We start from the raw sequence: 23,466 nt of genomic DNA, 5'->3' as shown, positions 1-23,466 counted from the left end.
TAGAAAATCTCAGCAGAGAAATAAAGGCAAAATATGGGCATTTTTTTTCGGATAATGCAAACCAGAAAATTCCTTGCCAGCAGAACTGCACTCTTAGAAGGCTCTAGAAGCCTCTTGTCATTGAAGGAAAATGACAAAATACGACAACTGAGATTTACAAGAAGAAATGAAGAGATCTGAAAATGATAATATGGGAGTAAGTAATATGCAAGTAAAATACAAAATACGTATGTGAAGAGGCAGCAGAGGCAGAACAAAAAAAACAAGTATATGCAGGTGTGCATAAACATACACGTGCATATCTGTATGTAAATGATTATATGTTTATTTTCTTCCAATTTCTTTAAAAGACAGATGACTTTTAAAGGTGTATGTATAACACTGTATAACAACACACATTAAGAATACTGTGTTACATATATTTAACAATAACACTAAGATCGGTGAGATATATGTGAAAATATCCACAGATGTGGATAAGTTAAAAATGCATTTTGTTATTCCTAGAGTAACCACTGACAAAAATATGACAACTGAAAACCAATAGAGAAAATAAAATATCTTCTACTAAGACAAAAGAAGCAAGGAAGAAGTATCAGGGGAATAAAAAAAAAAGGCAAAAATAGAAAACAGCAACATGGCCAACTTAGCCACAAACGCCTCAATAATTATATTGAGTATAAATGCCTAAACACTTCAATCAACAGGTTGAGGTTGTCAGACTGGATTTTAAAAAAAGATGAACCAATTATAGGCTGTCTACAGGAGATGCAAAAACACAAATTTAAGTGAAAGAATTAGAAGGAAATTTAGCATAATTAAGCTGAAATGGTTATTCACCATCAGACGAAACACAGTAGGACAACACAAATTCAGGTTGAAGAACTGAAAGGAAATTAGCATGATCAAGCTGAAATGGCTATCAGATGAAACACACTTCAACACAAAGAATGTTGCCATAGACAAAAAGGCACACTCCATATAATATAAAGGTCAATAAATAGGAAAGATACAACAAATCGTAAATATAAATACAATTAATAAGAGAAATTTAAAATACTTAAACGAAAGCTGGTGAAATTAATGATCCTAAAAAAGTCATAATCATAATTGAAGACTGTAGGAACATTCATCAAAAAAGACCACATGCTAGGCAATAAAACAAATCTTAAAAGATAAAAATCTTACCAAGATTTCTCTACTCAGACCATAAGAGAACTAAGAAAAAAAACCCCAGCAATAAACATCTAGAAGAGCACCAAATATCTGGAAGTAAATGACTTACATTTGAACAAACTATGAGTAAAAGAAGAAATCACACCTATAGGCATTATTTTCCTGAATGCTCTTGATAACTGTTGAAGTAGGTACGTATTACCCCCATTTTATAGATGCAAAGGTGAAGGAGACAAATTTACCCGGATCAGAGGTGTATTTTAGGAACTAAGACAGTTGGGAGGGAGGGAAGGTATGGATTATGGAGGGTGGGAAAGATCAGGCAGAGTATATCATATTCCAGTTAAAAAATAAAAACAAAACAAAATGAATACAAACACACAAAAAATACAAAAATAAAAACAACCAATAACAACAATAACAAAAAATGAAGAAGTCACAAATTAGAAAATATTTTCAGCTGTCTATTTTCAAGTGGAGAAGAAAATTACAAATCCATCATAACATCAAGATATAAAGCCATAGTAAATAAAAGTGCAATCGTGGTCAGGAGACTATATAAGAAGGCAAAAACTGATTTATATGTAAAATCAGAATACTATTTTATGGGGTGAGGGTCTAAGAGGGAGAGAACATTACAATTCTGGGAGTGAAACAGCATAGGCTTTGTGAGATTGATAATACTCTATTTCTTAACATTCTTGTGGTTATGCACGTTTGTATATTTTGTGCGGTTTTTTTCTATGTGTATAATTTATAATAAAATAATTGAGGAAAATAATGAGGAAAAAATCAGAATAAAAGTGTTGTATAAAATAAGAGGGACACCTGGGTGGCTCAGTTAAGCATCTGACTCCTGATTTTAGCTCAGGTCATGATCTCACTACCATGAGAACGAGCCCTCCATCGGGCTCCACACTGGGTGTGTAGCCTGCTTGGGATTCTCTCTCTCCCTCTGCCTCTGCCCCTTCCTTTCTCTCTCTTTCTCTAATAAAAATAAATAAAATTTAAAACTTAAATAAAAGCATAAAACTAAAATTTTAAAATATCAACTATGGTGATGACTTTAAAAATATATTTTTTTTCCAATTTTCCATAAGGAACAGGAATGTCTTTAATAAGAAAAAAATTATTAAAAATTGAACACCATCTTTCCAGACTTAAACTTTATTACTTTAGAATGAGTAGGATAATTATCAATCAGAATACTGAAAATTCCTAAATCATAAAATACATACTGAATTGGTTTAAGCTCATAAGGTAACTTAGCCAAGGTGAGGAAAGAGTACTTCAGAACCTAAGTTACAAATGGACTATTTCAATATAATATGTTCTTTTAAAATAATAAAATGTTTTAATTTAGTATATATTAGATAAAATTTTGGGTTTTCTATTTCTTCATGCGTCTACTTTAATGCCATGACAGATTTTGATAAAATTCCTAATGAAGAAGAATGATGGAAATTTAACTAAATGGGGGAACTTCTTGTTTTTACCAATAGGAAATAGATCTTCATTGTATTTTTATCAGAGCAGGGTCAAAAAGTGGGCTGTAATTGGGTTAGATTATAGTTGCTAAATATAACAAGGATGCATTTTAAACATCTTTAGGAAAAAATATTCTATTTAGTTTACTAATATAGACTCAGCAGTTGATACAGTTCCTGGTTCAGAGAGGGTACTCAATAAAATTTTCTTGAATGAATAAAGATGAGAAAATATGGGCTTACATTGAAATGAATATATATGACTGGGCATAGAATCAGAACTGATACAGGTTAAGGTGGAAACTATCAGCTACCTGGATTTTACATTTACAATCATTTGGCACCAAGTTGATGGGACATACACATTCTATTTCTTTTACTCTGCTTATTATTTTATTAGGACAAAAAAAATCATATAAATGATCTTAACCATTTAAATAAGAGATAAATATTCTTGACGTCTGTTTTGGAAATTCTTCAAAATGAATTTTCTTCGTTCTTTGCCCAGAATGATGATGATTTATAATGAAATGCTCTATTTCTATATTTCTAATAATATTATTTCTAATAATATTTCTAATAATTTCTATTTCTAATAATATTAACAAAAATTCAATATGGATCTTCTCAAGAAGGCTCCATCTGTAACGGAGTCTTTTAATCCAAAATTTGATTTATAAATAACAAGTGAAATGGATTTGATTATTTATTGTCTGCTAGATTTACAGTACTAAAAAAAATGTAAACGAGAGTTTTCTGAAAAATGAAGCTTGCTGAAAAGCATGACATTATTAGGGCGCTGGGTGGCAACAGTCGGTTTAAGCATCGACTCTCAGTTTTGGATCAGGTCATGACCTCAGGGTCGTGATCTCAGGGTCCTGAGATGGAGCCCTGTGTCAGGCTCCTCACTCAGTGGGGAATCTTCTTGAGAGCCCCTCTCCCCTCCTTCTTCCCCTCCCACTCGTGTTCTCTCTTCTCTCTCTCTAAAATAAATAAATAAATCTCTCAAAAAAAAAAAAGTATGACATTATCAAAGTTTTTGTGTCACGATATGCTTAATGAAAAACAACAGTACTGTAAAAATTTCATATTACAAAATCCGTATACGGTTTATAGCTCTTGAAGTGCTTTCACACATACCATCTCATTTGCTTCTCACAAAAATCATATAGACTACTTAACAGATAAAGAAATAAAGCCTCTCATATATGAAATGTTATTTGCCTAAAAGTTCAGAAATAACAGTTGGACTTGACCCCAGGATTTTATTCCCTTGGATGTATGGTCACACATAGCATGGAAACATTCAGTACTTACATGATTTTCAAATGTGGAAATGGATTTTTACTGCCATTTTCTCACTCTCCCAAACCCCCTGGTTTCCTCTGAATCTGCTTCACCTACTTTTTAAGTAGTTTTCTTACATTGCCCTAATGCCTTTTTCAACGTGCATTATTTTCAAGACTCTACTACCTCAAGTCCATTCAATAATTTGTTCTCAATTAAACATTCAAATTTCTTACTAAATCGCCAAACAATAATATAAAATTTTAAGCCAGTAAGAAAATTGTAGCTAAATGTTCTGTAAAGCATAAGCGAAAAACTGTGAAAGAGTCATTTTCTCAATTATTTGTAGAAATAATTGAACATTTCACCTGTGCCCGAGAAGTCGCCTTTCCTTTGGTATCAGTAGAAAATTTGCCTTTATTACTAATACGTGCTGCCTGTTCTTTACAGAAATTAATATGTCTATCAGCTGCATTTTCATTAAATCTCCTCTGGCAATATGGACACTGAATATAATCTAAAACAGAAAAAAGAAACAGATTAATAACATAATTCTTGAAGTGAAACATAGTTGTAAGTTTTTATGAACAGTAATTCAAGATGTATAACAAAGTAATAACATTTGATAAGCAAAACTTTTCATTTCCTCATAACCACCCAACCTGACTACTAAACTTAGTAAAGACATTTAAGAAAAAAGTTTGCTAGTATATAATAAATTCCAATTTTCTGTCAGCCTAGAATCAAATTTGAGGGGGGGAACCCAAAAGATAAATCCTTAGTACAAAAGAATGAATACATAGAGGAAAAATAGGATTTCTTCTTTGCCTTTATAATATACCATATGTTTTCACCATATCTACATATTTTTATACTGGAGACTAAGTTAAGCCGTAATAACACAGTACATTAAAAACAGATTTTAAAATTTGGGCTAATCTGTTAAAATCTTAGTTTAATCAACTTTATACAGTTATATTTTCTCTTAGATGAAAGAAGAGATAAAAAATATACCTCATTAACTAAGATATTTACTATCTGGCCCTTTATAGAAATAGTTTGTCTCCACTACAATAAAATGTTAAAAATGATCATATCTAGGTTTTCTAAAGGACTGTTTTTTCTTTAATTTATTACCGAAGTATAGCTGACATACAATGTTACATTAGTTTCAGGTATACATGGCGATTCGCCAATTCTATACGATATTCAGTCCACACCACCAATCTGTCACCACACAATGTAATTACAATATAACTGACTATATTCCCTACGCTATGCTTTTCATCTCCCTGACTTATTTTATAAGAACTTCTCTTTACTAAGAAATAAATCTCAATCAAGAATACTAATACAATTTTAATGCAGCAAACTTCTTATATTAAAACAACTACTTTAAAGTACTCTACTAGCCAATGTCAAATTGTCAATTGTGCATATTTTAAATCTTTCAGTATCTCAGTATCTCATATTGGGTTTTCAGCATCTTGCCTTGCTTTTGGTAACAAATAAGCAACTTTTATCCACCTAATAAAGAAACTATATTAACACATGAATTTAAAGCATAATTTAGGTAAGTCCTCTGTATGGTGGTTTTCCCCACATGAACACATACCTCTTAGAAACAATATTATCCTTTTTCTTCCTTCCCAAATGAGAAGACACCAAAGAACTAGGCAACATAACAATCTGAATCTTACCAAATGAGTACATTTCAAATGATAGGACCTTCTTCAAATAATTCCCCAATAATTTTTTTTCTTTTTTTATTACTACTACAATAATTTTTCAAATTATATTATAATGTTTTATGTTTAAATAATAGTACTGAGATAAAAAGATAATGTATTTCTATGTTCAACACCAATGTGTCTTTATAAGCCTAAATGCCTGGATTAGCACCATTATTTTCTAGTTAAACTTTTAAAGATTATGTTTCATCAGGTTCTGTTATTATATTTTAATTTTATTAACAACTTAAAATTAATAAAAATTCTATCAATATTTTCTCTCCATATGAAGATTTCTGTCAACAATATTCTACATACCAGGATCATAAGAAGGTGGAGGAGGAGGAGGAAGTTTTCCACCCTCTTTAAGCGCCTGATCAAGACCTTTAGCTGCTCTTATGGTGGCAATGAACTCTTCATGTTTTCTTCTCCAATTAGATGGTTTCTTTGGTGGTTCAGGCTACAAACAAATAAAGAAGAGCCCATTTCAAAACCTTTTTTAAAAAACTGAAATGGGGTGCGCCTCAGTGGTTCAGTCAGTAAGCATCTGCCTTTGACTCAGGTCATGATCCCAAGGTCCTGGGATCAACAACCTGCATTGGGCTCCCTGCTGTGGGGAGCCTGCTTCTCCCTCTCCCTACTGCTCGCGCTCTCTGTATCTCAAATAAATAAATAAATAAAATCTTTTAAAAAATTAATTGAAATAAAACTTGAGGAAATGCTATATCGTTTTAAATGTTAAATTTAAGGAGTCCTTAAATTACTATCCTTAAAATTTATAATTTAAAAAGAAACTTCATATAATTGCATTATATGTGATTTTTAAACTGCAATTATAATTGTGATAAACACTGCTAAATTAAACTTCTATAGGTATTACATCCATTTAAGTTCCCACTAACAGTGTAATTTCCCTATTTTACTACACTTTCTCCAATAGAGTATGTTAAACTTGGCTTTTTAACAGACTGGAGAGGTAAAAAATAGTTCTCTCTGGTTTTTTTTTTTTTTTTTTTTAAAGATTTTATTTATTTATTTGACAGAGAGAGGCAGCCAGCGAGAGAGGGAACACAAGCAGGGGGAGTGGGAGAGGAAGAAGCAGGCTCCTAGCGGAGGAGCCTGATGTGGGGCTCGATCCCACAATGCCAGGATCACGCCCTGAGCCGAAGGCAGACGCTTAAGGACGGCGCTACCCAGGCGCCCCAGTTCTCTCTGGTTTTAACTGGCTTTTCTTTTATAATGAGTTGAGAATCTTTTTATATCATTAAGAATCATTTGCATTGCCTTTTTTGTGAGCTGTTAATGTGCCTGGTCAACTTACCTGTTGGTTACTGGTCTTAATTTTAACAGTTTCTAGTTAACTCTTTATAGGAGACTAGCCTCAGCCCTCTGCTACAATATGGCTGTCTTATGATCTTCTCTAAGGATCTTCAGATATGAAGAATTATTTTTAAAATATAGTTGAATATACTTGTTTCTTTTATGGTCTCTAGATTTGCAGTCACTGTCAGCAAGACCCAATCTCACACCAAGGTAAAATGGAATTTTCCCATGTTTCCCCCCTGACTTTTCATGGTTTCATTTAAAAATTTTAAATCTTGTATTCATTTGGAACTTATCATGAGTTATAGTGTGACACGTAGATTCAACTTTATTTTTTGTTTTTAACATGACTATGCAGCTGTCTCAGGATCCTTTATTGACTTTGCTCCCCACTGAACTGTCAACACCTTTATCATATTCTCTTTTGTATTTGGACCTATTTCGGAACTTTCTCTTCTCTTCCACTGTTCTGACTATCCTTGTGTTAGTACCAGTGTTTTAAATATTGAGACTTTATAATAATATTTTAATATCTGACAGGATAACATTACTTCATGCTGCTTCTTTTTCAATCTTTTCTGGTTATTCTTGTACGTACATTTTTTCATATCAACTTTAGAATAAGCTTGTCTAATTTTTTAAACTATATTTTAACCAGAAAACTTAAACGTTATATTCATAAAAAACTTAAGGAACTTAATTATCTTTATTTTGTTTAATCTACCTGTCCAAAAACATGAGATAATATTTTCATTTGAAGAAGTATTTGTGTCTTTCCGTTTTTTTAAGTATTCTTTGTGGAAATCTTATACCTTTAAAAGGTTTATTCCTAAATATTTTTTATTTTGTGTTGTTCTTTATAGAGTCTTTTCTTGTTTTTTATGTTTCAAGGGGTTTGTTGAAATATGAAACCGAGCAATTTCTGTATATTAGCATTATATCTCATTATTTCACTGGCTTCTCTTATTGCTTTTGATAATTTAGCAGTTGATTCTCTTGGGCTTTCCAGGTATATCATCTCCTAATAATGATACCTTTACCTCCTCTTTTCAAATCCTTATGTATCTAATATCTAACTGTATTAATTACAGCAATTACTACATTGGTTGGAGCTTAATCTTGTTCTTGTCTTTAATAGCTAACCTCTAAGTATCCTTCCACTATGCATAATGCTGGCTCCTGTGCTACCATACAGGAGCACTTTATTTTGTCATATTATTGAAATACCCAACTATCCTCATTATGTCTTTATTTTTTAAATCAAGAATATACATTGAATCAGCAAAATCAAAAGATGATTCTTTAAAAACACTAATAAGGCAGGACAAATAAGGGGAAAAAAGAAAACACAAAATACCAAGGGATGAAAAATAGTACACGATACAGTTCTTACAAACATGAGGAAAAAAGAAGACACTATAATGGATCTTTATGCTAATGAATCTGACAACATTAAGTGGACAATATCCTTGACAAACACCACAAAACAGATACCAGAAGAAACAAAATCACAACAGTCTTACATTTATTTTTTTAAATGAATCTATTATTTAAAAACCTAAAGAAAATTGGCCTAGATGGCTTTACTGTTGAATTCTTGCAGACATTTAGGGAAGAAATGCATCAATCTTTTGAAAACTCTTCCCAAAAAAACCCCAAAAAACCAAGAACTTTTTTTTTTAAAGGTTTTATTTATTTGAGAGAGAGAGAGGGAGAGAGAGAGAACACAGCAGGGGAGTAGCAGAGAGAGAGGGAGAAGCAGGCTCCCCGCTGAGCAGGGAACCTGACACTGGGCTTGATCCCAGGACCCTAGGATCATGACCTGAGCCAAAGGCAGATGCTTCACTCACTGAGCCACCCAGGTGTCCCAAGAACAACTTTCTAACTAGTCTTACGAGAGCAACAAAAGTATGATAAGAAGAAAAATTACAAACTTACCTCTCTCGTAAATATAGATACAAAATCTTAATGCAAGCAAATTCAGATGTTGAATATGACTGATTCTTGAAAGTTTCTTATTTTATGGTAAAAAGTCTGATCACAACATTCATCTGCTCCGTAAGTATAACTCATCTACTGATAAGTTTTATTGCTCTCATCTACCTTTCTTCTCACAGCATCCTTGTGTCAATGCTAAATTAATGTTTTTTATTACTCATCATTGGATGAGTTAGGTTTTCCTGGTATTTACAAGAGGTTCTGGGGAGAAGGAGAGGTCCACAGGCCCCTTCCAGGCTACAGAAACCCACAGCTAGCCATCTTCTCTGTTGTACCAGATACGGATGCAAATAAGGCCTGTGATTACATGGACACACCTCTCATACTTCTCTAGAACAACCTGGGTCCAGGAACGCTCCTGCTCCCAACCATGCTTCCCTCAGTAACCACACTAACCACTTCAAAAAAAAAAAAAAAAAGAAAAGTACCAAGCCTTTTAGATGGGCCCCTTACCTTCAGAAAGGGTATTTTCTTTTCGTTAGTGCTTTTGGAGAGCTTCTGCCATTGGACCCCTCCAACTCTCTGTGCCTTATCTCCCTACTTCCACCTTCCTGGTTTTTGCCCAATTTCAGCCAGGCTCATTCCAGTTCCTGGCTATCCAAGTTTCTATACTCACCCCAATTCCCACGTTGGCTGTAGTAAACAAGTGATATATACTTCCTGGTTAGACCCCTCACATTTAAGGAGTCACCTTTAAGGCAAGGAGACCCTCCACCTTTAAGGTGGCAGGTTCCCATTCTGGGCCATGGGTCCCTCAGCAACTTTCTGCACTTCCTCTGTGGGTAGGTTTTTCTGGAACTCAGTTGCTTCAGGCAGCCCTTACATATATTTTGTACTCTGTGGATTAGGCCTGCCTTTACTCTTCCCCAAAATGGAGTTTGTATCTGCTTTACTCCACTCTGCTTATGATTTTGTAGGATTTCTTTGATACAGATAACGACAGAGAAAACTGCACTATGATGTTAAAATTTTCTAATACAGGGGCGCCTGGGTGACTCAGTCGGTTAAGTGTCTGCCTTTGGCTTACTCCCCGGGTAGAGCGCTGAGTCAGGCTCCCTACTCAGCGGGGAGTCTGCTTTTCCCTCTCCCTCTGCTCCTCCCCCTGCCAGTGCTTGCTCTCTCTCTCTCTCTCTCTCGCTCAGTCGCTCTCTCTCTCAAATAAATAAAATCTAAAAAAAATAAAAATAAAAATAAATAAGCGTTTGGGACGCCTGGGTGGCTCAGTTGGTTAAGTGTCGGTTCAGTGTCTGCCTTTGGCTCAGGTTATGATCGCAGGGTCCTGGGATTGCGTCCCACGTTAGGCTCCTTGCTCAGTGGGGAGTGTGCTTCTCCCTCCGCCTGCCGCTCCCCCTGCTTGTGCTCACTTTCTCTGACAAATAAAATCTTTTAAAACAAAATCTTCTAATACACAGCTTTTCAAACTTTAAGGTGCATATGACTCTCTCAAGGATTTCATTAAAACGCAGATCCTGGGGCGCCTGGGTGGCACAGCGGTTAAGTGTCTGCCTTCGGCTCAGGGCATGATCCCGGCGTTATGGGATCGAGCCCCACATCAGGCTCCTCTGCTATGAGCCTGCTTCTTCCTCTCCCACTCCCCCTGATTGTGTTCCCTCTCTCGCTGGCTGTCTCTATCTCTGTCGAATAAATAAAAAAATAAAAATAAAAATAAAACGCAGATCCTAACTCAGTATTTCTGGGTGTGACCTGAGATTCCGAATTTCTAACAAGTTCCCAAGTAGTGCTGATACTACTGCCCTATGAACCATACTTTTAAGTACCAAGAAATTAAACTACTTCATGTAAAGCAATGGTTTTTACTTTGCTTTTATCTGATGATGAATTTTTTCACTATTAGAACCCTTATCCCTTAAAAAGAAATAGGATAGAGGCACCTGGGTGGCTTAGTCGGTTAAGTGTCCGACTCCTGATTTCAGCCCAGGTCATGATCTCAGGGTTGTGGGATTGAGCTCCCTTCCCCTCAGGCTCTACACTCAGCACAGAGTCTGCTCGAGATTTTCTCTCCTTCTCCCTCTGCCCCTACCCCTGCTCGTGCACACACTCTCTAATAAGTAAATAAATCTTTAAAAAAATAGGATAACATTTATTGAGAGATCACTAAATGTAATCCTCATAAGAACCCCACAAGACAAATACTACCATTACTATCACCATTTTACAGATAAAGAGATGTACAGATTAAGTAACTTGCCCAACACAGCATGGTAAGTAACAGAGTAAGGTTATATCCAGGCAGTCTGACTCTTGAGCCAGCTTTCGTTTTCATACTCACTATATTACACTGTCTAAAAATTTCAGTAGTTTATCTCTTAGCTAATTAAAGCCAGTATAATCATATATCTGGCAGATATACTAAGAAAAATATCAAATAATGGTTTATGTACATTATTCAAATTTCACCATTTTTCACTTATACATAGACTGAAAAAAAAGATGAACATTCGACTTTTCTATTATCAAATGATTTTATTAGTAAGATTAATTGCCCCACAGGGAAATGTTTTCCTGTAGCATTGGGAGAAGTTTTTATCACTGAAGGAGGGTTTATTTCAAAAACCGATTCAATGAGGTACTCAAATTTTAACTATTTCACTGAACTAACTCTTTAAAACTATGTTGAATAAAGTATGTATGTGCTTTATTCTTAGCAATATAACACATCACAGGTAGTATTAAAGAGAGATTATTAAAGTGAATCACTGCTTTCAAAGAAAATAAACTGACAACGGCTATACATGGATAGCTGAGTAACTGATCAAACTTCCCCAGAAAGCATAAGATCACAATTACAGATAATCAATCAAGATAATCAATATCTATTATGCTAAGGTATCTATAAATTATAGCTTTGCTTTTGTATATAGGGACTAGATAAGAGGCTTAAACTTATACACTGCACTTAAATTATGCTGCAAATAATTCACACTGACTTAAAAAAGACATGCGAGGACTTTTTAATTATTCCCAGCCTACAGCTAAGCAATAGGCTATCCAATGCTACAAAAACCTCACTGTTACAGGTTTTAAGACAACAGTTTGGTTTCCCTTTAGGAGAAGTTTAAAATAAACACGTTTCTGATCATTTCTAAACTGAAAACACAAAGCAGAATTCTTATTATTCTTCAATCTTAGCACAACAGATAATTAAATTTTTTTTTCAGTATATATAGCAGCAAAGTTCATACTATTGAAAAAGCTAAGTAATTACCCTAGGTTTAAGAGGCTTTACTGTTGGAATATCAGTTCCTTCAGCTCTTTGTCTGCTTGAATCAAAAGTCTTCCGTTTTTTAGTGGCAGTTTTCTGGCAAATTGGTCCATGTTTTTTCTGTTAAGATAAAGAAATGCAATGTATCGTTTTCTTTTCTACAGAAAGGAAGTCTATAAAACTTCAAATTGTCATTTGAGACGAATTTAAAAACTAGAGGATGAAATAATAATACATAAGACACATTTAGCTTTAACTAAAATTGTTAGCAAGTATATATAATGCATGATATAAGTTATCCTCAAGAAAGTATAAATACTATATACAAGAAAGTATAAATAAATACTCTTCCAAACTTTAATAAGAGTTATTGAATATTCCAGTTTTCACACCGCTAAGAATAAGGAAAATAATGTAACCAAGTCAAAGAATTACCTTCATTACTAAATACATGAAAATACAAGAAAACAATTATCAAGAATGTTACAAGAATGTAAACAGAGACTGCATTAGTGTAAGGATTACAAAAGTTAATACAATAGTAGTAGTCTGGGTTACTTAAGTTATTAACATAAACAGTAATATGTTACCATAAAGTTAACACAAAATAATAGGACTTGGTGGTCTGATTTGTGTCTTCTTCTACGATCAAATCTTTCTTCCCTCCTGGAACAAGTTTACCTTTTTTTACCCACAATTCTTCTTGAGCTATCTAGCATTCCACTTCTATAGGTTTTTTTTTTATTATTATTATGGCTGCCAACTCGTTCATTCAATCATTCATGTATTCATTTTAAGAAATTACAATGGACGCTCTCATAACTGACCCCCAGTTAATCTCCTGGATAAATAATCATTCTCCCTCTCCCAAGTGAAACATGTTAATGGATGACATAAGTGCACTATATGCACTTTTTTTCTTTTGTATTTTGATAAACACTGAAGAAGCTAGAATGTTAAACTTTATCTAAGAAAAGAGGAAACCTCAGAACTGGTTGGTCTGATATCATGCAACCTCCTACATTTTCAGTACACAATTAGAAATCAATTGTTTTACATACTTGCTTTCAGTTTTCACTTTAACAAGCAAGTACTATAATTATAGCTATTAGAATAAAAATCTCTTAAATATGAAAAAATATAAAAGTGTGGCTAACAGGCAACTTTCTAATAGATGTCTGTTCTAAAACTGAGTTCTGTCAAAAGTACGTAGTACTTGTTCCCAAATCTGATATATTATGTAAGTTGTAGTTGTATAGTGATTACATTATTTAATTAAACATTAAATAAATAAGGGCAAAAGAAGGCATTTTTTTCCCTAGGTAAACTGAGCTGAATGCTTTGGAAATGGTTTGAAAAACAGTGAGTTGGATACAAAATCAAACAAACAAAAAAAGTCACCGAGTTAAGTGTGGGCGAGACATTTTTAAAGGACAAAGGCAAAAAAGCTGTCATTATTTAAAAGAAGTCGATAGTCCAACAGACATTTTGGATCATTAAATCCTTGCTTTGCTTTAAAGAAACAAACTGGAAATACTAATATGCATTCTGGATTGTGGCAGAACTCTAATCAGCAGATTCATATTCAAAGAAAAGTCTTTATTCTACATCAAAATATTAAAAAATGTATGTTTATATTTAAAGTAAAAATAAAATATTTTAGGTATATAGGGATTTTTTCCCCTTATTCTCTAGTCGGCTACTTGATATTAAAATCAATTAAAAGTGCTTCTATATGTGTTACTAAATAAAAGTATCTAAAGAATGCATAATTATATTTTAGGTACACTTTTAATTGAAAACAATTTTTCTTCAAATATTTCAAATACACATAAGAATTAAGAGAATACTGTCATGAACTCCCATTTACTCAGCAACAATTATCAACAATTTAGCAATCTTGTCATCTATCCCAGCTTTTTTTCCTGAGGTACTTTAAAAGAAAATCCCAGACACATATCATACTTTATCTTTAAATACATTATTATGCATTTCTGAGTTTTTGTTTTCTTTTTGTTAATATTCCCACAGAGAAACACTTTAACAGAGTAGTTCTGAAGACCAATCTAACCCTGAAGGAAAGAGACCACTCTAGAAGAAAGAGATAGATGGAACTGATACTCTTGAACAAAGAACACTGACCAGTATCTCTTTAAATTACTCCACAGAAGTTCCTTCCATGAGAGCTGTCCTGAAGTATCGAACAATTACAATCTATCATAATCCAAAGGAAAAAGGTACTCACTAATGCCACTGGAAAGAACGTTCTTCCACAAATCTTGCAAGGTAACAACTCTCCCACTTGGACACTCCCATTTTCTAAAACAGAAAATTTAATCAATAAATTCTTTGCTCAAATTGTGAAACTTCCAAATTTTAATGTCTTCATATGTAAGTTGTCAGTTCTTGTGGAAAATGTCTTGTTTCATTTTGGAATAAGCAATATTATTGATTAAAATAGGCACAAGACTTAGAGCTATCGGTGGTCAAAAAGGACATGCCAAATACTGAAGTCATGATCTAAGTATCACCAAACCGGTATTTTTGGAAATACCTTGTTTTCTTTAATTTTAACCAAACCAATTTGTTATATTCTCTGAACTTATAGCCTCTCTCTACTGTAAATTACCAAACTTTAAAAATCAAGTTTACCTTAAGGCTAATATTATATATTATTAATCTTCAAAGCATTAAGATATAACTCTGGTGATCAGTGAGATGGCTTCCTGAGATGATCTAAGGATTCTAGGATAAAAAGAATCTTGTTTTGTTTAACAGCAGACAATAGGAAGTATAACGCTTTAATGAAAACATTACTATGCTACCTTTATTAAATGAATTGTTCATTATTTTATACATATAAAATTATATAAGGATTCAATGGACCAGCAAACTGAGATATTCTGTCCTATGGCACAATTCATTAAATAAGAGACAAGTAGCTGAAACTTTTACTCAATCAAAACTTAATGCATCTATCATACATTTTCATACAACACATTTTGTTACTAAATTGTTATAAAAGAAACAACTACATTCTTTGGAATTCTACATAGCTGAGTCAATTTGTCATTTTATTATCTACCCAACTGGCAAACTTAATTTATTTCCATACCTGTAATTTTCTGAAAATTATACTTGAACCTATATAACTTAAACATATTTTCTGCTGAATATTTTACTGATAAAATTATTTTATCACATGAAAGATAAATAGAAAGCCACTTTGTCTTAGAAGTAACCTAAAGAAACTCAAGAGAAAAGTACAATTATGACTTCATATAATGTGTTTCAAAGCATTTAGTGAGTTCAAGAAAACTGATAAAAGAATCAAAATAGACATGGATGGGCATACAATCAAACAGCAACAGAAAAACTGTTTTGTTCTCTCATTCTCTTAATACTCCACTGCCCTATTTTAAGGGTAGATAGTGACTATCTCATCTCAGATAGAGGCAATGTTTCTATGGTGGCAGTTAAGCAGTGCGCACTACAAAACCAAAGATTTGACTGATTTGTTCTTCTCCAATTCCAGAGGTCAGGTTATTTAGGGAGAGCAACCTCATTTACAGGGACTTAATTTCACTAACTATCTAAAAAGTTGAGGCAGTTGCTGGATAGAATCTGTAACATACATTAAGAATGTCTTCATAATGACGGTCAAAGTGATGTCACATGAAACATAATCTATTAAGCTTGTTTATTTACAATTTTCATATATTCCTTTAAATTCTAAGCAATTATTTAAAAATTCATCAATACAAAATGTTAAAGAGTATTACATATTTTCTTGCTTTAAAGTATATTTCAGTTAAATAAATGACAAAGCAAAATTTTATAAAAATTAACTATTGAGAAAAATATTTTCAACCCCTGGAAATAATGTGAGTGCCTACTTGGGCACTTAGCACTTGCCAAGCTCATATCAAGTAATAGTTCTACTAGGGTAGAATAACACAGTCATTGCTCTTATAAAGCTAATAGTCTACATAATTTACTTCTTTACTATATCTAAGAACCAAATCATCTCCCAGTTTTTAATGTAATAGCAACTACAATACAGTATATAATAAAATCCAATTCTTGGTATTAATTCCTACAAGTTATCAAATATGTTCAAATTGTCTTTAAAGGAAAAGCAGCAAATATCACTAAAAGGCATAAAAAAGAGGAAACAGCATTAAAGAGAAAGCAGTTAAGAGCAATTATCTCAAAAAAGAAAAAAATTAAGTCATTACTTCATTCAAAATAAATAAAGATATAAATTTATAATTTCCTCCCTCTTATATTAGCTGGTCGTACAGCATAGCCCTATAATTCACAAAATATAACATGTGCATGTATGTTAGTGTCAACACTCCCTTCTACCAACAGGTCACGATAAGCAGCTTAGATTCAGAGTCACAAAGCTACATTTTGTTGTAATGGTATTCATTAAAAGATATGACAGCTTAGCAAAAAAGGCACTGAAATTTGTCTCTTAAGTCCCAGCTCTATCACATAGAACTATAACGCCCTGGGCGAGATATTTAATCTCACTAAGGTTCAGCTTCCTCTTGTATAAAATCTGGAAGGAAGTTAGGTTAAATGACCTACATGGCCCCCTTCTATCTCTAATACACCATAATAAATATACTGTATTTATTTAATAAAATCTACCTTAAGACCAATTAGCAAGAAAAGTACATGCATGATAACATGCCGCTCTTACTATTAAATTAAACAAAAATTTGGTCATATATGAAGATGATTAAACCAGCTGACCAACTGCAGATTGTGGAATGATTGCTTCAGGTAGCATGCAGAATGTTGAGAAAATCACTTCCATTTGTCTCCATACAGAATTGAGAATCTGCAAGGAACTATAGCAAAGAAAAAGATGTCTCTCTCCTTGTTGGAAAAGTCTTCTCTACATGAATTAGAAGAAAATGTATGACTAATCATGTAAATAGCCTCAGTTTAACATTCATTAAATGAAGATGTTAGCTGCTCAATCTATCTTAAAATTTAAGGGACCATCTGAGATGTTATACATGAAAATGCTTTACAACCAATGAAATAATACTACTCTCCAGCACATGCAGGCAATCTTCACTAATCTCTCCCATGTGGCAAAAGCTAGCAAATTGTGAGACTTATAAAAATACAGGAGAGACAATACGCACGGGGCGACTACTTTAGCAGAGAGCAAGCACTGTTGAAAGAAGCACTCAAACTAACAGACAAAACCAAGTAAATAAAGTACCTTAATATTCTAAAATTCTCCAGAAGCTAACCTCTCCTTATAAAATTTATCTCACACACAGTGGTGACTCTGTTATGCATTACTGTATTTAGCAACTTCAAAACCTGCACCATAAGTCTTGAAATGGTATTTTTATGTAATACTATTACATATATATCATATATATAGATGTGAAATAATATGCTGTTATCTAAATAGTTATGACATTCTAAAATGTATATATTTAAGAAACAGGAAAGAACATTTTCAAAAGAAAAGAAATCTTAGAAATTAAGAACAGATCTGGCTTCTGTGGAGCATGTCTATTTCTTCACCACAGGTCACTGCTCATCTAAATCCAACCTTTAAAACAAACCTTCATTTTGAAGCATGCAGCAATCTGTTTTACCACCCTCTTCCAACAATCCTTTTCAAATCTAATTATTTTCAGGTCAACAATCTCTAATAATTAATCTCACAAGATTTTCCTCTTTCAGCTCATCCTACGTTTCAACATTTCAACATTCACACTTAACCTACTCAACACATAGCCTTCACACTCCACTCCTCTTTAGTCCATCACTCCAGTTCAACAAAAATGACTGCTAAAATAATTTACTAACAGTCCACCTCTGAACTCTTAAAATACCCAAGCACCTTCTCTGACCATGTACCTTCTACCTCTCTTTAAATCACTTTCTTGATCTCAGAATGATTTGCATCTTCTTGATAACCCATTCCTGGTTGCACTTTCCTTCCTACTCAGTATGAACCTGACTAGTCATTTTCACTTTCGCCAATCACCCTCAAATCCCATGTTCCATGGTCACATGCTTGGCAAATGCTAGATTAAACGAATGGGTTTTCTTAGAGAACTTCTTCAGTCTTAAAAAAGAGATGTAGTATATTATTATTTCCCGAACAGAAATCCTGACCCTAGGAGGTATTTAGGGCCAATGTCCTGAGTAGCACATTTTTTTGAAACACTGGCTTACATTTACTGACTAACTCCTCTCTACCTCCCTTTCTCCTCCTATCTGATCTATAGGCAAACTTTATCAGGCCTAAACACTACATTAAAATAGATCAATTTGTTGATTTCCCAAGTATTTGTTGAGCACCTAGCGTGAGACAAGAACTGTTCTATGAGGTAAGCAAACAGTGATGATCTTACACAGCTTCTACTCTAACACAGAAAAAATAAAAATACATAAAACGTTGGGTGGTGATAAGTGCAATGTAGAAAGAGTAGAGTAAGAAGAAAGAAGACAGTCATAGTGCTATGTGTAAGGGTATTCGGGAAGTGGGTAGGATCAGGGAAAGCTTCTTTAATGAGGAGACTTTAGAGTAGGGACCTTAAGATTCTTAATAGACAATGAAACACCATGAATCTAACTCCCAAATCCAGAGGCACCTGGCTGGCTCAGTTGGTAGAGCATATGACTCATGATCTCAGAGTCATGAGTTCAAGCCACATGTTAGGCATGGAGCCTACTTTAAAAAAATTTTTTTAATAATAATAATAATAATAATAATAATAGCCAAATCCAAAGCCCGCTTTTGAATCTTCATCCTACTGGACCTTTCTATAGCATGAGGCACTACTAATCAATTCCTTCCACCTTTAAAGTGCCTTTTCTCTTGGCTTCAGTGACACTTCTCCCTCCTAAGCCCAAGTTTTTCAGATCTCAGAAGCTAAGCAGGGTTTTACCTGGATAGTACTTAGACCTCCAGGTATACCTGGTGCTACAGGCTTTTTCTGGCACATAGTCACTACTCAATAAATATTAGTTTCTCATCATTTCTTTTCTTGATAATTTTTAAATCCCTTTACAGACTTCTTCCCACTCCAATTTCCTTTCCTGCTCAACCCCAAAGCATCAATTCTTCCCCAAACTTCTTTTCTCATTTTATTACATAAAACTTTCCTAGGTGAATGCATCCACTTGCTGTCACATACATGTCATGACTATAAGCTAAAAACTCCACATAAACATTTAAAAGTAACCACGAGACATTTCTATTAGCTAGCCCCCAATCTGTATAAACACATTTCTAAGGCCAAACTCGTTACCTCTTCTCCCATACTCGGGCTTCCTTCTTGGTTAAAAATATTAATTTTACCTCTTAGTCAAAGCTAGACAGCCCTTTATCTTTGATTCTTTTTCTCTCTCATATGCAACAGTCATATCTCACCTACCTCAGAAATATCTTCTAAATCTATCCTTCCTAATTCCCGCTGTCTGCGACTTAGTTCAAATCCTCATCCCATATATGTATTTCCAGTCTCCTTTCTTCAGCCTATCCTGCCGCTATAGCCATCTAGTAAGATTGCCCACAGTCCCTTCCAAGCATGCTGTTTTACCCATACTGAATCACTCCTAAGCTCCTAACACACTTTCCCTATGAGTTTCCCCATCCAATAAATAAGTACTGAGGGGGCCTCCTATGTACTAGGCACTTCGCTGAATGCTTTATATATGTGACATCATTTAATATTAATATAGTTCAGGTAGATTGGTATTTAATAGCTCCAGTTTTTATAGCTGAGGAAACTGAAGTTCAGATTTACCAAATTATAGAGCTAAAAAGAAACAAAACAATGATCCAAACATAAGCCTCTCCAACACACTGGCTATTAAAATAACCTAGCATCCAACTCAGCACCAAAAAACAATGAATACTAGATAAATCAATAAAGATGAAGAATTATTCAGTAAACTAGCATGTGTTTGAACTAGGGAAAAACAAAACAAAAAGGAAATCCTAATGGGACAGGAATGCTTTCTTCAACTAAATATAGGGCACACTAGAGAAGAGCAATTAGACTTCTAATGAAGTTTTAGAAGGCAGTACACTAAGATCTGCTAACCAAAAAAGGAATGGGCAGCCAGATCTCTTTTACAACTATTAATAACCACTTATCATGATGTTATGAAAGAAATGACAATAGTGTATTTATTAAATCTGCTTAAAGTTTATCATCTCTCCATTTTACGGATGAAAAGCTTAGGAGAGATTAGAACTCTCCCAAGTCTAGAATTAACTCTACTGGCCTTAGTATACCTACCTACAGGGCACAAGAGTTAGGTGAAAACGAATTAAAGGTTTTGCTCCAATTACACACAGAACACAGAAGTGCTCAGATATACATTACACAAAATCATGATGATTTATATTTATATTTAGTTTTGAAATACAGTGTTCTGCCTAATACCTCACCTCTTAATGACCAGGAAGCATGAAAAGTCCCAGAAGACCAAAAATAATATAACTGGTACATGCTTTATACGCAAATAATTTTTAAAAGAGTATGATAATCTTCAATAGAATTTTTTAGGGGTCCATATATTTTCTGGTTTTGTAATCAAGACTAGTCCAGTAACTGAATTCAACTAGAAACATGGGTCTCAAAACCGAACAGTACAATATTTGCTCAATTACTATGACATGGTGAGCAAATTCCTGGAGATTTTCTACTGGACACTGCAATATAACATTTATTTGACACTTCAAAGTGCTAGACTTTAGGGGTGCCTGGGTGGCCAAGTCGGTTAAAGAGTCTACCTTTGGCTCAGGTCATGATCCTGGTGTCCTGGGATGGAGCCCAGCATCTGGCTCCCTGCTCAGTGGGAAGTCTGCTTCTCCCCCCACCCTACCCCACCTTACTCTCTCTCTCTTTCTAAAAGATAAATAAAATCTTAAAAAAAGAAGAAGAAAGCGCTAGACTTTAACTTCCGATAAGGGAAAAACTTTACCTTATTTATCACTCTTATTAAACGAAAGCATGGATGAATGAATTAATGAATGGAACCTTAAGATTCAAACTTTTGATCTTTGAAAAATGTGAACTAACAGGGACTGATTTTAGAAAAAAAGAAAGGAAAGAAAGAAAGACACTGTTCTAACTTCAACAGAAACTCTCAGAGTTTTTATTAGTTTAAACCACCTGAAACTACCAATATTCAATTGTTTTGCCCTACAAAAAAAACCCAATTTCATATATTTTTAACCTAACCTAATTAGAACTAAACACATTACAGTTAATGATAGTAACTCATTTTGTTAAAAAAAAACAAAAACAAAAACAACACCCCCCGCCCCCAGAAAAGTAAGGAGCAAGTACTGTTTACCGTGATACATCACAAGCTGGGCCCATAAAACACGCCCCTCATAACATATCATAGTACATCAGAATACATGTATTTTTTCATCAATGTAATTAAATACTATACTAGGTTTTCATTATATTTTAAAAGCATTCTTAGTAAGATTTCAATAGTAATGCCTTAGTACTGCTAAAATACAAGGTTCACTAAAACATAGACTCAATGAGAACAGGGCTTTTGACTTTTTATTTTTTGCTACGTCCCCAGGGCCTAGAACGGTGCCCATCATAGACAAAGTCATTCATCTAAGAACAAATATTTATTAAGTACCTATTCTGTGTCAGACACTGTTTTAGGTGCTTAGCATACATAAGTGAAAAGCCAGGTGAAGATCTTTGCCTTAATAACAATGTTAAATATAATAAATATCTGCAGAAAAGTTGTTTTAAAGCACTTTATGTGTGTTATGATAACTTCACAAGAATTCCAGAACCCATGATCCTACCCACTGTGCTACAAGACCACCACATATTTTAAAATTTATTTAAAAAATAAGGTGCCTTCAGGAGTCTTCTAAAAAATAGTATTTTGAAAGTAAGGAGTGCGATCACTACAATTCCTACTTCATGTAAACTTAATGATCTCCCTGAAATAAATTAAATGATCAGAGAGCAGGACCTTCATTTGTCACAGTATAGTGCAGCTGCCCACAAACGGAAAATTATCAGAATTCTTATCTACCATTCTCAAGCTGTTAACTATGAGAGTAAAAGCGTGAATAACCATCATACTTATCATTACATTTGTTTTTTGGTATGCTTAGGTAACTGCAAAAAGTTACCAATTAATACTTTTCACTTCATAACACAACCTGAAATAATTTGCTCACTGGCATGCAACAATACAGGGCTCAGTGCCTCTGTTTATTTTTAATTCCACCTGAATCTACGTAAAAAGGAGGCGGGGGGAAGCTAAACCAAGGCAGCACGATCTTTCTTCAGAAGGATTAACCAGAATTTGAAAAATAACCTTGAAACTGTTGTTGCTAATGCTGGCTGTTTTTCTTCCTTTGTTGTTTTTAGGCAAATGTTGTATTACAGAGGATAAAATGGACAAAAATAATAGAGAAGTGCAAGAATGGAGAACAAAGCAAAATCTGGAGTCATGGTTACAGCACATGGATTAACTCAAAGATAAGGAATCAATGCCGGCTCTTCCTTACAGAGTCGTCATTAATAAGCTCTTAAATCCTTCTGTTAATCTATTGTCCCGGCTCTGAAGCTGGCCAGTGACTCTTCCTTGGGAGATGCTCTTGGCATCCCTCCGATACAAGATGCGGTAGAAATAGAAAAACGGTTACCTAGGGAAACTGGCCAAGGAAAGTGTTAGGACCCAGAGGCTGAAAACACACCCCGGAGCCCCAGCAGAGGCTGGCAGCAGGGAGGCCATGGACATTAATGAAGAGACCACTTTGCAAGAAAAATAAAATCTGGCCGGAGACTCTGATTACCAAAAGGACACTCAGGAGTCAGGCACGACCAAAAGATGGTAGAAGAGACCTGCAGGCAGATGCCAAAGGGAGTATCAGGCTGAGGACTGTCTGAGGCGGGGCAGCCTGAAGATCATTAGCTCCACGGTGTTGGGGGCCGTAAGGCTACCGCCCGCCAGGGCCTCGGGAGGAGCGGCGGGGTCCACCGCTTGGGTCCAGCCCTCGCCTCCCCGGCCCGGCTGTCCTGGGCACCCCGGATTGCTCCAGGCCCGCTCTAACCGCCCAGCCCGCACCTCTTCACCTCCTCACCTTCCAGTCCCTCCATTGCGCCACCGCCTCTGGCTCCCCGAGATTCCTCCTCCAGCACCCACCGCCGCCGCCGCCGCCACCGCCCAGCTCCGGCTGTAGCAACCCGGCCGC

At 34.6% G+C, this 23,466-nt stretch overlaps 1 protein-coding gene across 2 annotated transcripts in view; it reads right to left on the bottom strand.

Moving 5' to 3' along the window:
• The window catches only part of ZC2HC1A (zinc finger C2HC-type containing 1A), a 63,909-nt gene extending 40,443 nt beyond the window's left edge, over positions 1 to 23,466 (bottom strand). For both annotated transcript variants that reach the window (XM_040626139.1, XM_040626138.1), the window contains exons 1-5: positions 23,356 to 23,466; positions 14,470 to 14,543; positions 12,228 to 12,344; positions 5,999 to 6,140; positions 4,319 to 4,467 (exon numbers count right to left, since the gene is read on the bottom strand). In XM_040626139.1, coding sequence (XP_040482073.1) covers positions 4,319 to 4,467; positions 5,999 to 6,140; positions 12,228 to 12,344; positions 14,470 to 14,543; positions 23,356 to 23,371 — 498 coding nt within the window. In that variant the 5' untranslated portion in view covers positions 23,372 to 23,466. The remainder of the gene's footprint in view (positions 1 to 4,318; positions 4,468 to 5,998; positions 6,141 to 12,227; positions 12,345 to 14,469; positions 14,544 to 23,355) is intronic.

This window comes from Ursus maritimus, unplaced genomic scaffold (assembly GCF_017311325.1).
Source record: "Ursus maritimus isolate PB19 unplaced genomic scaffold, ASM1731132v1 scaffold_9, whole genome shotgun sequence".
Classification (NCBI taxonomy): Eukaryota; Metazoa; Chordata; class Mammalia; order Carnivora; family Ursidae; genus Ursus; species Ursus maritimus.
The sequence above is the reverse complement of the archived record's forward strand: the minus strand, read 5'-3'. Positions and strand labels throughout refer to the sequence as shown.